Source organism: Pezoporus flaviventris, unplaced genomic scaffold (genome assembly GCF_033815535.1).
Source record: "Pezoporus flaviventris isolate CSIRO_AGI_PZ_B2104156 unplaced genomic scaffold, CSIRO_AGI_Pfla_v1 ptg000057l, whole genome shotgun sequence".
Lineage (NCBI taxonomy): Eukaryota > Metazoa > Chordata > Aves > Psittaciformes > Psittacidae > Pezoporus > Pezoporus flaviventris.
Genome location: NW_026892605.1, coordinates 2002464 through 2017027, shown reverse-complemented (window position 1 = coordinate 2017027; position 14564 = coordinate 2002464). Strand labels below are relative to the sequence as shown.

General features: G+C 38.3%; 1 protein-coding gene across 6 annotated transcripts in view; it reads left to right on the top strand.

The window, feature by feature from the left end:
• The window catches only part of MTREX (Mtr4 exosome RNA helicase), a 45306-nt gene that overhangs the window by 29749 nt on the left and 993 nt on the right, over window positions 1-14564 (top strand). For 2 of the 6 annotated variants that reach the window (XM_061469405.1, XM_061469403.1), the window contains exons 18-25: window positions 245-313; window positions 4267-4395; window positions 5507-5617; window positions 5942-6130; window positions 7201-7364; window positions 8224-8329; window positions 10116-10172; window positions 10565-10727. In XM_061469405.1, the coding sequence (XP_061325389.1) occupies window positions 245-313; window positions 4267-4395; window positions 5507-5617; window positions 5942-6130; window positions 7201-7364; window positions 8224-8329; window positions 10116-10172; window positions 10565-10727 (988 nt within the window). Of the gene's footprint in view, window positions 1-244; window positions 314-4266; window positions 4396-5506; window positions 5618-5941; window positions 6131-6720; window positions 6794-7200; window positions 7365-8223; window positions 8330-10115; window positions 10173-10564; window positions 10732-14564 lie in introns of those variants that run through there. The other 4 variants (XM_061469404.1, XR_009746240.1, XM_061469406.1 and 1 more) reach the window with 4 other exon arrangements.

Here is a 14564-nt window from a genome sequence, read left to right as displayed (position 1 = left end):
AAAAAAAAAACATCCAAACACCTGTTTTCATGATTAATCGTAGAATATTTAGGGTTGGAAAGGACCTTAAGATCATCAAGTTCCAACCCCCCTGCCATGGGCAGGGACACCTGACACTAGACTACGTCACCCACAATAATAACAGTCCATGACTGCTGTTACAAATATCAGAAATACAAAAAGATGGGCTTGCTGGGATGTGATTATACATGGGTTATGTTATAACATCTTGTAATATTTTCAGGTGAAATGCGAAGATGATAACGTTGGATGGGGAGTGGTTGTTAATTTCTCTAAGAAATCGAATGCTAAGGTAAAATATACATTCTCTCTCTTAGAAAAACATATACATTACTGCTTTTTCTGAAAATACAATAAAACTCCTGTGTAGTTTCCAAAGGCAAAAAAAAAATTTCACCCCAAATTTACTAAAATCTTAGGCCTTCCTGAAGTGAGAATATAAAGAAAAATACTCTGGAAGTTGGGACAAACCCCAAGTCCTGTGATTATTTTTTAACTTTTGGCATATTTATGAAGCAAATGTTTTGTGCCTGGGGTAAGTAGCTCAGAAGTGCACATGGCACTAAACTGTTTAGTTTCTTTCTGATACTTCCCCAACAGCTGTACACTTAAGCCCTTCATGGGAAAGATAGCATGTTATCTACTCTCAGAAAATGTATAGAAGTTGTATGTGAGGGCTGAAACCATAGGGATACTGACATTTGGCTCTATGTAGAAGGTTATCTTCAACTGAGGAGTTATATCTTGAGTCTTAAGTTAGTGCCTGAGCTATGGGATTGCTTGTCCCTTGAGATGCTGTTGTAGAGTTGAGGGTTGAGAAGTTAAAAAGAGAGCAAAACAATAGAAATCAATTTGGGGAAATGTGGAAGAAAATGCAGAGGGCAGTGATGCAACAGAAGCCAGATTTGGGGTTCCTTCCAAATACCCATTTTTATAGTTTGTCTGTGCATAACCCCGGAGATGATGTTTTGGGCTCACTTTCAGAAATGTTTTGACAGGCTACTCTGCTGCGTAAATTAAAACCTAAGTTTAAAGTGTATTTTTCTGTGGTAGCATTTGTTCTGTAATTTTGGCAGAAGACCATTGGCATTAATTGCTAGGTGAAAATGAGAAGTTGTCTTTGTCAGGTTCTGGTGGTGTCTATACATTGTGGCACCTTTTGTGCTTTTCTAATATATATTCAGTAAAGAGAAAATGAAAAAAATGTGTGCGTCCAGAACTTACTAAGAAAGATTCTGTTTTGGTTTTCCATCTTCCTTTTGAAAGTCACTTTTATTTTTCAAGTTAGAAAACTAGACTTACTGCTGTTGCTTAAACTTTTGCTTCTAGACTGCTTTTTTTTTGTAGAGCCATATGAGCAGTAACGCAGATTCACCTCTCACCCAAGCCTTCTGTATGAAACTGCCAACCTCTGTGTCACTGGAGGCATTTCTTCTGTGTCATATTTTACTCACATAGACATTTGCCATCTCTGTCTGGCCCGTCTTACTGTTGTATAAAGCCTTTAGGTTTGAATGTTAGCTTTGAAATGATGGTCTGTTCTGCAGGAGATGGCTCTGGCTCCAGCAGAACTTTTTTCATTATGTCATTCTAGCAACTGGGTTGAATTTTTCCTTCCAATTTCTGTGGAAAGAATGACAATAGGTGCTGAAAATTATGGAACAGGCTCAAAGCTATGTGACTTTTAGAAACAGTATGAAAGAGTAGTTTTTATAAGCAGAGGCAAAACAAATGACTTAAAGAAGCTGCAACTTTTACCTGTTTTAATGTGTTTATTCAGTGTGGTTTTGTCCTGGCCTACAGGTGCATTTCCCCATTACTGTTTAATGTAGTAGTATATTTAGTTAATATTGGAAATACATCACTATCATGTCATGTCTTTAAACCTTAATCCACTTCTAAACTGGGACAGATCTTTGGACTTGCTTTCAGAAATGATGTTGAATTTCATCTATTACTAGTTTTTCTTTAATTGCAAATTTTTCTTCACTGTATCATAGTTTCTAATGAAGTCCTTTTTCTAGTGAGGAATATATGTAATTAAGATTGACAGCATTGCAGTATGCCTGTATTTCACTGAGTAATTCTCTTTGTTCATTGCAATGTGAAAGCAAAAGCATGAGTCAATGTCAGTTATGTGCCTTGTTAATGATATTTAGATGTTTTTGCGGCATAATTTCACAATGCAGTGTTCCACAGTTGTGAATGCAAATAGCACTTTATTCTGAATGACACTACACTGAAATTTATTTCAAGCTGTGATGCTTACTATGTATTGCACATTATAGTAGACTGCTGAGTAACTGTTTTTGAGTAAGAAATTTTGTTTCCACTAGATTGTCCCAGCAGTATACTAGTTTTATTCTTGTGCTGCGTATAGTTCACGTTGTCATCTGGTCCTTGGTTCTAGACATTTTTGTCTGTTCACAGTTACTGATACTAAAATTCAAGATGCTGCAATTTGGTCTTCCCTATTTGGATTGTTATAATCCTTGTATATTAATTTTATGTACTTACCTGTTCATGTTTATTTATAATGTTTACTGCATAAACATCATTTTTAGTGCTGTGCCATGGTCATAGAGTTTTCAGTGGGTCCATTTGTACTGACCTGGGAATCTGAATTTATCTGCCACATTTCTGGATTTGCTGATATGATCAGCTGTCTTACCTGGTTTTATTTTCAGGTACATGAAGTTATAGATGATACAGGGCAAATCTAAAATCCTTGGAAGGCACCCAGTCATGCAGTATTCTGCAAAGGAGGACAGAATGTGACCCTTGAAGCATGTGAATCAATGCAAAATAAATCAAAGGAATCATTCAAAGTTGATATGATAGAGATGTCTGTGACTAACAAATTTTTACTGGGTGTCCTAGCCTCCTTTTACTCTTGCATATAAAAATATGCCAGTACCTAAAATACTGTAGGAATACGTAGGAACAATACGTATTCAAAAAGCAGTTCTAGATTAAGTCACGTCTGGTCAGCATTATCTAAAAGCCATTGGTATATGTAAACTTACAATATTAGTAATTAACAGCAAATGTTAATGACATTCTCTTGCTTTATTAATGGGTTTACAATACAGTTACTGATAAAAGCTTTTTCCCCTCATAATTCTCTAGACATTCCCAATGCTAGTATTTTCTGTAGCATGTATGCGCAGCTGTAAGTTTCGTCTCTTCTTCATTTAAGTCAGCATTAAGCTTTCCGTGGCTTTGTCTGGACCCTGATTTGGTACACGTGGATATTATTTTAAAGTTCCAATTCGGAGATCAGCAAGGGTGCTGTGCATTGCTGTGAGTGCTTTCTGCAAATGTGGCATTGAACTCAGAGAAACAGCTTCTTCCTCAGCAAGTAACTGCATTTCTGGAAGAAGTTACATGTCTTGTAAAACAGGATAGCCCTGTTTTTCTGTTCAGTTTACTATGGCAGTTTCAGTACTTCTGAGAATCTTGTAGAAATGCTAGCTGGCTCCACCCTGCTTTACATGCAGTGAAAAAAAAACAGTATGAGGCAGATTTGTAATGAAAAACACTGCCCAGTAAAACCAAACTGAATTAACACAGGATTTTGAAAAGACTCTCATTTGTATTTGGAAACAGGGAAGCTTTCACATACTATTTTATAAGATGAGGTCTGCCTTCAGTGTTGGGCCTGTAAGTTACTCAATCTCATAAAAATATTTGCGTGTTGTAGGAGTGTATTTGAGCAACCTTAGCACATACTAATCTAGTCAAATAAGTAACATCAATTTTTTTAAAAGCAGTGTATAAGAAAGGATATGGCTTTGTGAACAGTAGTCTTTAAGCACCACATTTGTGTTCTTTAAATGAAGTTCAGATGTTACATGTGGAGTTTGGGCCGTATAAAGATTTGGTCTGCAAGATGCAGCTTCATCTGCAGATACAAGCTGTAATGCTCAAGAGCTTTTCTGGAGGTTTTTATTTTGGTGAAAAACTGAATGTGAAAACCTGCAAATGGAACAGATACCCCAAATTGTGCTTCTTTTTTAAGAAAAAAAAAAGTACTTTTTTTCAAGGTTTTCTCTGTGAGGGAACTTTCAAACAATACTAATTCAGTAGTTTTTAGAACATACTGCATCACTGAGCTGATACTCTGTGACGAGCACTAGCTCATTTCATACCTTTAATATTGAATAAGTCATGCTTTTTCCTTAAGTTCTTTCTGGTATTTTAGAATAACTGATAATAGATCCGTTTTTTCTGTGTCCTCAACAGCCAAATTCTGCTGAATTGGACTCGTTATATGTAGTTGAAGTGCTACTGTACTGCAGTAAAGACAGTTTGAAAAATTCTACTATTGAGTCCGCAAAGCCAATCAGCCTTGATGAGAAAGGAGAGATGCAGGTTTGTTACACATATTTATTCTCAACAGTTTCTTGTAAATGTTCTCAAACATTCTGTTTCCAAAGCATTTTCAAACTCTGGTGAAAGAGGGGTTGATGTATTATGGAAGAGAAAGGAGCTGTACGACTGACTCTGCTTTCTTAAACAGTTGCTCATCTCGCTGAAGAAGTAACTTGCCAGTGTGAACGAAATACTTGAGTGGGTTTGTTAACCTATAAGAAGTGCTTTGAAAAGTGTTTGTTGTGTGTTACATATTTCAAATCAGTACATAAAAAAGACAATAGCAGTAATGTAAATAAAGCTACAAAAATTACCTATGTATGTGATAAAATCTGCAGATAACCAGGTGTTTATAAACTGTTTTTTTTCTTGCATGCTTGTGCAAGATTTTGTGGGCAGTGTGCATTTGTTCTACTAGAACTGAGAATTTAGTTAGAATTTTTGTAATCTTTTACTAATAAATTTATTGATGCTGTTTGGCAGATACTTTTCTTAGCATTATCTTCTGCCTCTAGGAACAGAATTATTTTTTTCACCTATTTCTCTCTTTCAGACCCCTTCTGCTCTGTGAGCCTGTCTCATTCTAAAATCAAATTGTTTTTTTTAGTGAAAGCACTGCATTATTTAAATTGAAACCCTATTTCAGATCAGAGACAGTTTTTTAATTTTTCTTTGTCTTTTTTCTCTTTTTTTTCTTTTTTTCCCTTTTTTTCACAAAGTCAGCTTAAAGCTTGAGACACAGTATTGAATCTTCATGGTATCTTCGTGGTTTGATACTTACGTATATGTATTTGCTGATTTGATGTTCTCCATTGGTAGCATTCGTAGTTAAGTATATAACAATAACTTTGTCTGGTTTGGATTGTAAGAGGTATTCCTGTAGATAGGAGACAAGGTATTAGAAAAACTGACTTTTTTTTTTTTTTTTTTTCCCCACTTGTAGCCTCTCACTTGATTTAACTGAATACAGAATTTTCCCATTTGGACAAACTCACTTTTCTTCTTTGTAATACCTCAGGTTTTGTTTTCCTTCATAAAGTTGTGCTATGTAACAGTAATAATAAATGACATTTTTTTACTGATGCATCAGTTACTGCCTTCTCTTTTACAGGTTGTTCCTATTTTGGTACATCTTGTTGCAGCTATCAGCAGTGTCCGACTTTACATACCGAAAGACCTGCGGCCTGTTGACAACAGACAAAGTGTGCTAAAGTCTATAAAAGTAAGTTCCACTAAGCTGTGTACAGTCTCTGTGCTGATTAGTAAGGTACTCTTGGACCCAAGACAAACTGTTCCAAAGAAATTTGTCTAAAGCTTGTCACATTTTCACCCTTATTTTTTTTATAGGGCTTGGAAGCCACCATGTATGTCACTTGTTTCCTCTGGTCAACAGTCATTTTAAATTGATTTTGAAAACTGCTGGAAGATCACATAACAAACTTATACCACTTCCTTCTGTGTCTCTGTAGTTGTGCCAGCTGATTTGTAAGAGTGTAGCTTATTTCTGTTCCTAATTCTAGAAAAAAAAGTACCTTTTTCCTTCCAGGAAGTACAGAAGCGATTTCCCGATGGAGTTCCATTACTAGACCCTATTGATGACATGGGCATCAAAGATCAAGGACTGAAAAAAATAATCCAAAAAGTAGAGGCATTTGAGCATAGGATGTATTCACATCCTCTTCACAATGATCCCAACTTGGAAACCATATACAAACTTTGTGAAAAAAAAGCACAGGTAAAAATATAAAACAGAACCCTCTATCTATATTTAGCTGAAGAGAGAGAAACCAGTACTTCCCTTCTTACTTGCTTTTTTTTTTTTTCCTTTTTTTATTTGCAAAGCTCAAATAATCCTTTTTTAATGAAGAAGAGCAAATAATCCTTTTAAAATTAACAAACCCAAATAATCCTTTTTAACTACAGTAAAATAAATTAATCTCACTAACAAACTGGCTGAGTCAGTGGTATGCCCATGATTAACACATCTGAAAATAAAACTCTTCAGAAAAGGTCGTCAGGGATTAGGTTACAGAGGTGCCACTCTAGTCTTTTTCACTAAATAGGTCTAGCACAGTGTAGGTCAGGTCTTCACAGGTAGTTGAAACTGAACATTTTTATTATGCCTGTACAGAGCTAAGCTGAATTGATGAGGCTTACCAGCTTGGGGAAGTGTACCGTACTAATCACTAATCATGGTGCTGCTGCTTCCTGAGCCAACTCCCACACTGGAAGCAATGCAATTATTTACTTTGTACAGAATTGAACCTTGCTAAACTGAAACTGGTTGTGCACAAAAACAGCTGTAATGTTTTTATGCTGCTCTAGATAACAGGTTCTCCAGGAGTCACTTCACAGAAGCGAGGTGGTTCTGGTGTGGGCAGCACAAAAGTTACATGTGGTAAGACCTGATGGACCAAGCAGTGTTCTGCATAGGTGTCTGCACTGTACAGCCAGCTGTGAGAACGTTGACAGTGACTGTGACAAGATGAAACTGAAGAAGCTCTAATAGCTGGAAATAATACCTTTTGTTTGCATTTGATTGGACCATTGATTAGCTCAGATTTAGTACAGATTTTTTTTTTTTTTTAAATTTGTTTTGAATTTCCAAATCTCCATCTCAGTGGAGTTGGATAAGTCACTGTCAACTACTGTGTTGATATTCTGTCATGCTGAGGCCCTGATATAAATGACACAGTTTCTTTAGAACAGTTGTGTTTATTAAACCAGGATCATGTTATTTCTCTCCGCCTCCCTCTTCCCCCTCTTCTCTCTCTCTCTCTTCCTCCCGTCTCCCTTTTCCCCCAGATTGCTGTAGATATCAAAGCAGCAAGACGAGAACTGAAAAAAGCTAGAACCGTCTTACAAATGGATGAACTCAAATGCCGCAAGCGTGTTTTGAGAAGGCTGGGGTTTGCCACATCCTCAGATGTTATTGAGATGAAAGGGCGGGTTGCTTGTGAAATCAGCAGGTAATTGTTTCTGTGTGATTATTGTCATGAATACACATTTTACTGTTCTTGATGAAATTAGTATGCCATGTTTATATTTCTAAGTTCAGAAACCACTGAAAGAAAGATTGATCAGAGACTGTGACTTGTGTCATAAAGGGAATATGCTGATTGAAACCATAAAGATGGCAACATAAGGGCAAACTACAATACCAAGTGGGGAAGCTGAATCAGAATTTTACCGACTTCCTGACTTTCAGGAACTGTTTGCTGACAAGTTACAGTTCTCCTTGTAAAAAAAATACTTTTTTCCCTGTCTTAACATTTGATAAATTCCAAAAATGAATTTGTGGTTTTATCTACAATTTGATATTTATCCAAATAGCAGGTTTGGATTTTGTATCCACTTCATGCACTTCCTTTTGTAGTTCATAATCAAACCTTTATTCTACAAGTAAAGTGAAGCAATTTTATCGCTTTTTTCAGTATCTTGGAAATACCCAGTTTAATCTTTTTTGAGCAGCAGCAGTACCAGTTCTGATTCTGCTGCCTAACTGTCTGGTTATTTTCAATCTCTTGATAGCCTGTCTGATAAAAACTGAGTAGAGCAACTGTTAATACTAACTAATGAACTATCAGGAGTGATTCTTTGTAGTCCAGTAAGAGCTTTTAGTTTCTTTAAAATGCTGTCTCACTCTCTTATTAATTAGCATCCTTAAAGAGCTAGCATATATTAGGTTTTGGTGTTCCTGTAAGAAAAATGAAGAAAAAATTGTTTCTTACCTGTATCAAATTACTTCACAAAACAGATTAATAGTAATTAATTTAAAAATTACATATCAGTAAGCCTTCTCTGTAAGCTTCTTCCTCTTTATTTTAGTGCTGATGAACTACTCCTGACAGAAATGATGTTCAATGGTATCTTCAATGACTTATCTCCAGAACAGACAGCTGCGCTACTAAGCTGTTTTGTATTTCAAGAGAATGTGAGTTACTTTTTCAATCCATGAATTCTAGACATTTATGTCTACCAACAGTGTTGTTTATAATTCAGTTTCAGAATTGGTCATAACAGTACCAGCCATTGCACATTTTTTATCCTTTCCTAAGATGTTTGACATGAACTCCCACTGAGCTTAGCAAACACGTTGCAGTTTCAGTGCTGAAATATCTTTCCCCATGTGTGACATACCAAAGACTGTGTAAAATTGCAGTCCTTGTAATCAGTGTGCCAGTTTCCCCCGGTTGTGGTTTAAGCCCAGCCAGTAACTTAGAACCACGCAGCTGCTCGCTCACTCCCCTCAGCCTCCTTCCTCCCCCCACTCCCGCAGGGATGGGGAGGAGAATTGAAAGAATGTAACTCCCATGGGTTGAGATAAGAACAGTCCAGTAACTAAGGTGTAACACAAAGCCACTGCTGCTACCACCAATAAGGAAATAACAAGGGAAGAGAATACAACTGCTCACCACCCACCGACCAATACCCAGCCCGACCTGAGCAGTGATCCAGCCCTTCCAGGTAACTGCCCTCAGTTTATATAGTGGGCATGACGTGCTGTGGTATGGAATACCTCTTTGGTTAGTTTGAGTCAGGTGTCCTGTCTCTGCTTCCTCCTGGCTTCCCCTCCTCCCTGGCAGAGCATGAGACTCAGGAAGTCCTTGGTCAGAGTAAACATTACTGAGCAGCAACTAAAAACATCGGTGTTATCAGCACTGTTCCCAGGCTGAAAGTCAAAAACATAGCACTGCACCAGCTGTGAGGAGAAAAATGACTGCTACAGCTGAACTCGGGACACCCACCATTCAGTGAAGCTGTATTAATAGATTCTCAGCTCACACAATTGTGTTTATGTATGTATGCACATACATTCTTAAAATGTAGAATGATTATTTCAAAACGGAAGCTTAACAGTATTTGCTCCTACACTCTGGGGTTAATTCTGAAACATGTCCATGTTACATCATTTGGACAGCACCCTTGACCTGTTGATGGAAATGGCAGCACTACATGGTACTGATACGAAAAGAGATGTTAAAAACAGACCATATATTAAAAAAAAATGAGTGTTTAACATCAGACACCGTTGTTTTCCCACCTACAAGCTGTATAGAAGTTTAGCATCATTAAGGAAATACAGTAAAAATCCACTTGCATATGGATATTACTGCAGATGTTCAGCAACATATATCACTTAGGTTGATTCCAAATGTGGGAGGCACATTAGTGGCAGATGCTAATGGGTTACTTTTGTTAGTAGAAGGCATGCCAAGGTAGGCCATCGTTAGAATATTGCGGTTCATCCAACAGTAATACTTGGGTCTAAACAGATAGGACAGTTGCTGTATTTGTATAGCCATATTTTCATATATAACTACAGATGTTTAATTACTGAAAGCATTTACTTTTCACATTCTTAAAGAAAAGCTTGTAACAGTTAAAGTAGTAAATGATCATCATTTTGGCAATTCAGAACTATGGGACAGGTAAACAGAGTGTCCTGGCTTCAGGAATTTTGGAAGTATTTAGAAAGCAGGCAGGTTTCTTTCACACTGTTGCCACCCTGTAAAGAAAGATTTTGGTTTTTCTGATTTAGTTTGAGGATCAAGTACTTGGGGAGTTCAGTAAATTTTACTTTTTGATAACACATTTGAGAAGTCATTGGAATAATTTAGTATGGTACTAGCACACACTGAACTTCTATTTTTGCATTTAATTTGGTATAGAGCAAATGTATGGAAGGGCATGAAATTATTTGATGTCTTGTTTTTCAGTCCAGTGAGATGCCAAAACTGACAGAGCAGTTGGCAGGACCACTTCGGCAAATGCAGGTAAATGCTGTCTGTTAGAAATAGGTGCAAGGTCAGTGTTAATGTTAACATGAGTGAGGAGTGTGGGGAAAGTATAAGCACACGTTTTTTGGATGATCATCAGTGAATTTTGCTGACACTGCATGTGGTTTTGCAGTGTGTAATAATGGGTTATGTTGTTTGCAGGAGGTCTTTATGCTGATTTAGAGCATGCCTTTAAAAACTTATATGAGCTTGCTTACGACACTCTAAGATGTTAATGCAGGCAGACTTAATGTAAACAGTGGGCTTTTTTTCTGATTCTGGATAGTTTAAGACAGAAAGGGAAACCTCATCCTGTATGCAGTGCCTAATAGTATGCAAGACTTAATCTGTTTAAGTATATTATAAATTTAAATACCTTTATTTTAAAGGAGTGTGCAAAAAGAATTGCCAAGGTGTCAGCAGAAGCAAAACTGGAAATTGATGAAGAAAATTACTTGAATTCTTTCAGACCTCACCTCATGGATGTTGTCCATACATGGGCAAATGGTGCTAACTTTGCTCACATCTGCAAAATGACTGATGTCTTTGAAGGTATGTTAATCAGTTCTTCTTTAGGAGGTGTGAGATGGTAATTCCGTATCACGGAATGGTAATTCTGAATAACAGTATAAAAACTAGTAAAATTTATTAACCCAGGTGTATTCAAGTCTCTGCATGGCTGAAATGAAGTTGGAAAAAAATGGTTTACTATATAAGTTAATTTCTAACCTATATAGAAGTCTTAATAGAATTCTCTATCTTATAATTCTGTATCTATATCTAATTCTGTATCTATATATTAAGAATCTATAGAAGACTTTGTAAAGCCATATCTCTAAATTTTAAAAACTTTCCAGAAATGAAATCCTATTTATTACAACAAAAGGTAACTTTCTTTTGCTAGTTAAAGAGGAAAACATCACATTCCCAATACTTGACACCAAGATGTACAGTTCTTGTGCTAGTCCTTGTTACAGTTAATTATTTACTTGGTAAATTGAAGGGTCCTCCTGCTGTCTTAGTGATGACAGAAGTGAGAGGTGGTAACCACATCTCTGTTCCGGACGGTTCATCACAGCAGTGCAGTGCCGATTCTTGGAAAGCATAGATGTAACCTGCCACCTGGGTCAGTATGGTTCCTAAAACTGGAGAACTAGAAACTGCAGCTTGAGGAAGGCATTTGGTTTTCATCATTTAAAAAGCAGGATGACTTAAAGCCCAGAAATATCTGTAAAAACTGAAGGTCACCAGAATGGAAACCTGATTTCATCTTTTATGAGCAAAGTTGTGAAGAACAGTAGGATGGGTGCACCAGTCTTATAATGCTGTATGCAATTGCTGATCTGTGAACATTCTTCTTGAAGTTGTTCCTGTCATCGTTGTCTTGCCTCTTCCAAATGCTTTTTAATTTTTTGTATGTTGCAAATGGGAGCCCTTAAAACAGAGGAAGTCATGTAGTTCTGTAACCCAGTGCACAGAACTTTCTAAAGTAGGTTGCCTGCAAGCAATAGGTATCCTGGCAGTCTTTGATTCTGCATTCAGCAGATTCCTCCTCATATCTGAGCAGATGGGTGAGCCTTATATCTGCTTTTGAGTCACCTGAGGCTGGGGAGCACAGAGGGAGAAGCAGTAGCTGGCTTACATTTTCACATTGGCACTTGACTGTTCACAATACACTGGGCAGTAGTGTTTTTTATTCATTGTATTTGGGCTAAGGTCAGCCAGTTAGCTAGCTCCCTCAAAATCGGATCTTACAGACCTATTTTGAGAGGTTCAGCTCTTGTGACAGGGGTTGACATGTTTCTTCGCTTAACTTCGCTGGCTTTCTGTGCATTGTCCAAAAAGAGGGTGTCCTGGGTTTGGCAGTGGCAGTCAGTTTTTCTCCTTCTTGGTGGCTGGTGCAGCGCTGTGTTTTGACTTTCAGCCTGGGAACACTGCTGATAATACCGATGTTTTCAGTTGTTTCTAAGTGGTGTTTACCCTGACCAAGCCCTTCAGCTGTCCACTGCCAGTTATGCTTACCTTAAATGCAGAGTGGTGTTGCTAAATCCTAGGGGAGTTTGTCCCATTAGCCAAGTTGCTACAGTGATAAAAATAACCCGAACAACAGAACACAAAACGCCACAGCATCCTTGTTTTGATCTGATCTGAAGTACAAATGTTCATGTTAGGTATTAGTGTTTCCTTTTGTGATTTTGATGGAGGTTGTTGATGGCTGATTAGAGCTCTAAAATGAGGTCATTCTTCCACTGACTTCTGGGCAGTGTGGAATTAGCAGTAATGAACTGCTGTTATTACAGGGAGGCCCAGTCTCACTGTAAGGAGGCAAAATTGACTATGCCCTTCACATGACACTGATGTTCAGTTGTGTGATCCATCCAGGCTAAGGTGCACCAGCAGAACTTTCCTAAACAGAAACCTTGAGTCAGTGGCGTGCTTTCACTATTACAGCCTAAAGATGGATGGTGTTCTGCTGTTTCATTAGTACTGATGGTCAAGTGTCTGAAGCCCCTGGTGCAGTTATGAGTGTGAAAACTTGTAGCTGCCTTTTGAGGTTGCAGCAATAAGCCTGAGTGCTCGAAGAGCAAACATGCTTGCCACAAATTGGAGCAGTGTTGACTGACTAATGAAAATAAGTTGTCATGAAGCTGAAATGTGTATTGGGAAAAAATAGAAATGAGAGCTTTTTAAAGCTGTAGGGAAGAATGGTAAGCTGATCAAAGTATCCTAATAACCAATTGCAGATCAGCCATTTTGCTTTGCAGAAGTAAGTATACACAACAGTAATTTATTCCAAAAATGCAGGGGTTTTTTATGCACCAAAAAAGTATGTCTGCAACACCCCCAGCTATGCTGCCTGTAAATGAGACTCTGTGGAATAGTTGGCAGGGGTGGCCTTGAAACTGAGATATGTAGGATCTTGGAGAGCTGAGCTGGAGCCAGCCATAACACAGCGTGGCCACACTTTGGGGAGCTGCCTGCAGTTCACTGTGGTTTTGTGCTTTGTGTCCAGTTGACAATCAGTGGGGTTCTTCACGTAATGTCATTGCAGTAGGTTTTACAGACAGCTGTCCTCACACAGACTGTTCTTTCTTTAGAAACTGACATGGCCTACTGGTACCATATGAATGTGTTTTAGAAGAGAAGGGGTATTTTTCTTCTCACTTTCCCAGCAGCTTTGTAGAATGTTTTCATATGGACAGTTCTTTTCCAGGTACTATGCCTTGTCTACAGATGATCTTTCTGTGGTTCAATGTAATACTATCTAGTCCAGTATTCCTGCAGTGAGCAGGGACATCTTCAAGTAGATTTGGTTGCTCAGAGTCCCATCCAACCTGTGACCTTAAAAGTTTCCAGGGATGGGGCATCTACCACCTCTCTGGACAACCAGTGTTTCACAACCCTCATCCTAAAAGATTTCTTCCTTACATCTAGTCTGAATTTGTCCACTTTACTTGTCCCTTTGCTACAGGCCTTACTAAAAAGTCTGTCCCCATCTTTCTCGTGAGTCCTCTTTAAGTATTGAAAGACCACATAAGATGTCCCTGGAGCCTTCTTCAGGCTGAACAAGCCCAGCTCTCTTAGCCTCTCTCCATACGAGAGGTGCTCCAGCTCTCTGATCATTTCTCTGGCCCTCCAACTCACTCCAGCACGTCTGTGTCCTTGTGTTGGAGGCCCCAGAGGTGGACACAGTGCTGCAGGTGGGGTGTCATGAAAGTGGAGAAATGGGGCAAAACCCCGTCCCTCAAACCACTGGCCATGGTCCTTTGGATGCAGCCCAGGACGCAGTTGGCTTTCTGGGCTGCCAGGCACATTGCTGTGTCAGGTCCAGCTTTTCACCCGCCAATACCCACCAGTCCTCTCCAGGGCTGCTGTCAATAACTGCATCCCATACTTACCCTATGATAGTTATTTTGCTTACAGCAATTTTGATTCTAGGTGCAAGATGGTGTTGGAGAAAATAACCGAACAGCACGCAGTTTGCATGCCACTGGAAGAGCATAATGGTTATAGGGTCATTTTGTGAAACTTGTTAACAGGGACTTGGGCTGAGCTCAGAAGTTAAAACAGGAGGTGAATGTGTAACAAACTATTGTGGGTATTAGGTTGCAGTGTGAGCTTTTAATGCATTAACTGTAAGCATGCAATTGAGTAGTATAGAGTGGTCCATAGACTCCCAAGTGGCACAGGAGTAGTGCCACACACCAAAGGCTATCAAAAAAATTACAAAAGATAAATCTGTGTTCTTGAAGCAGCAAACTTATGAATCCCCCAAACATGTATGTTTTTTCAGGAAGGTCTAAATAAAAGAACTTGTTAAGTTTCAAGTACTTGAAAGAAAATAGGAATTACTGAACAGCCCATGAAGTCCTCTGATTAAATTAGTTA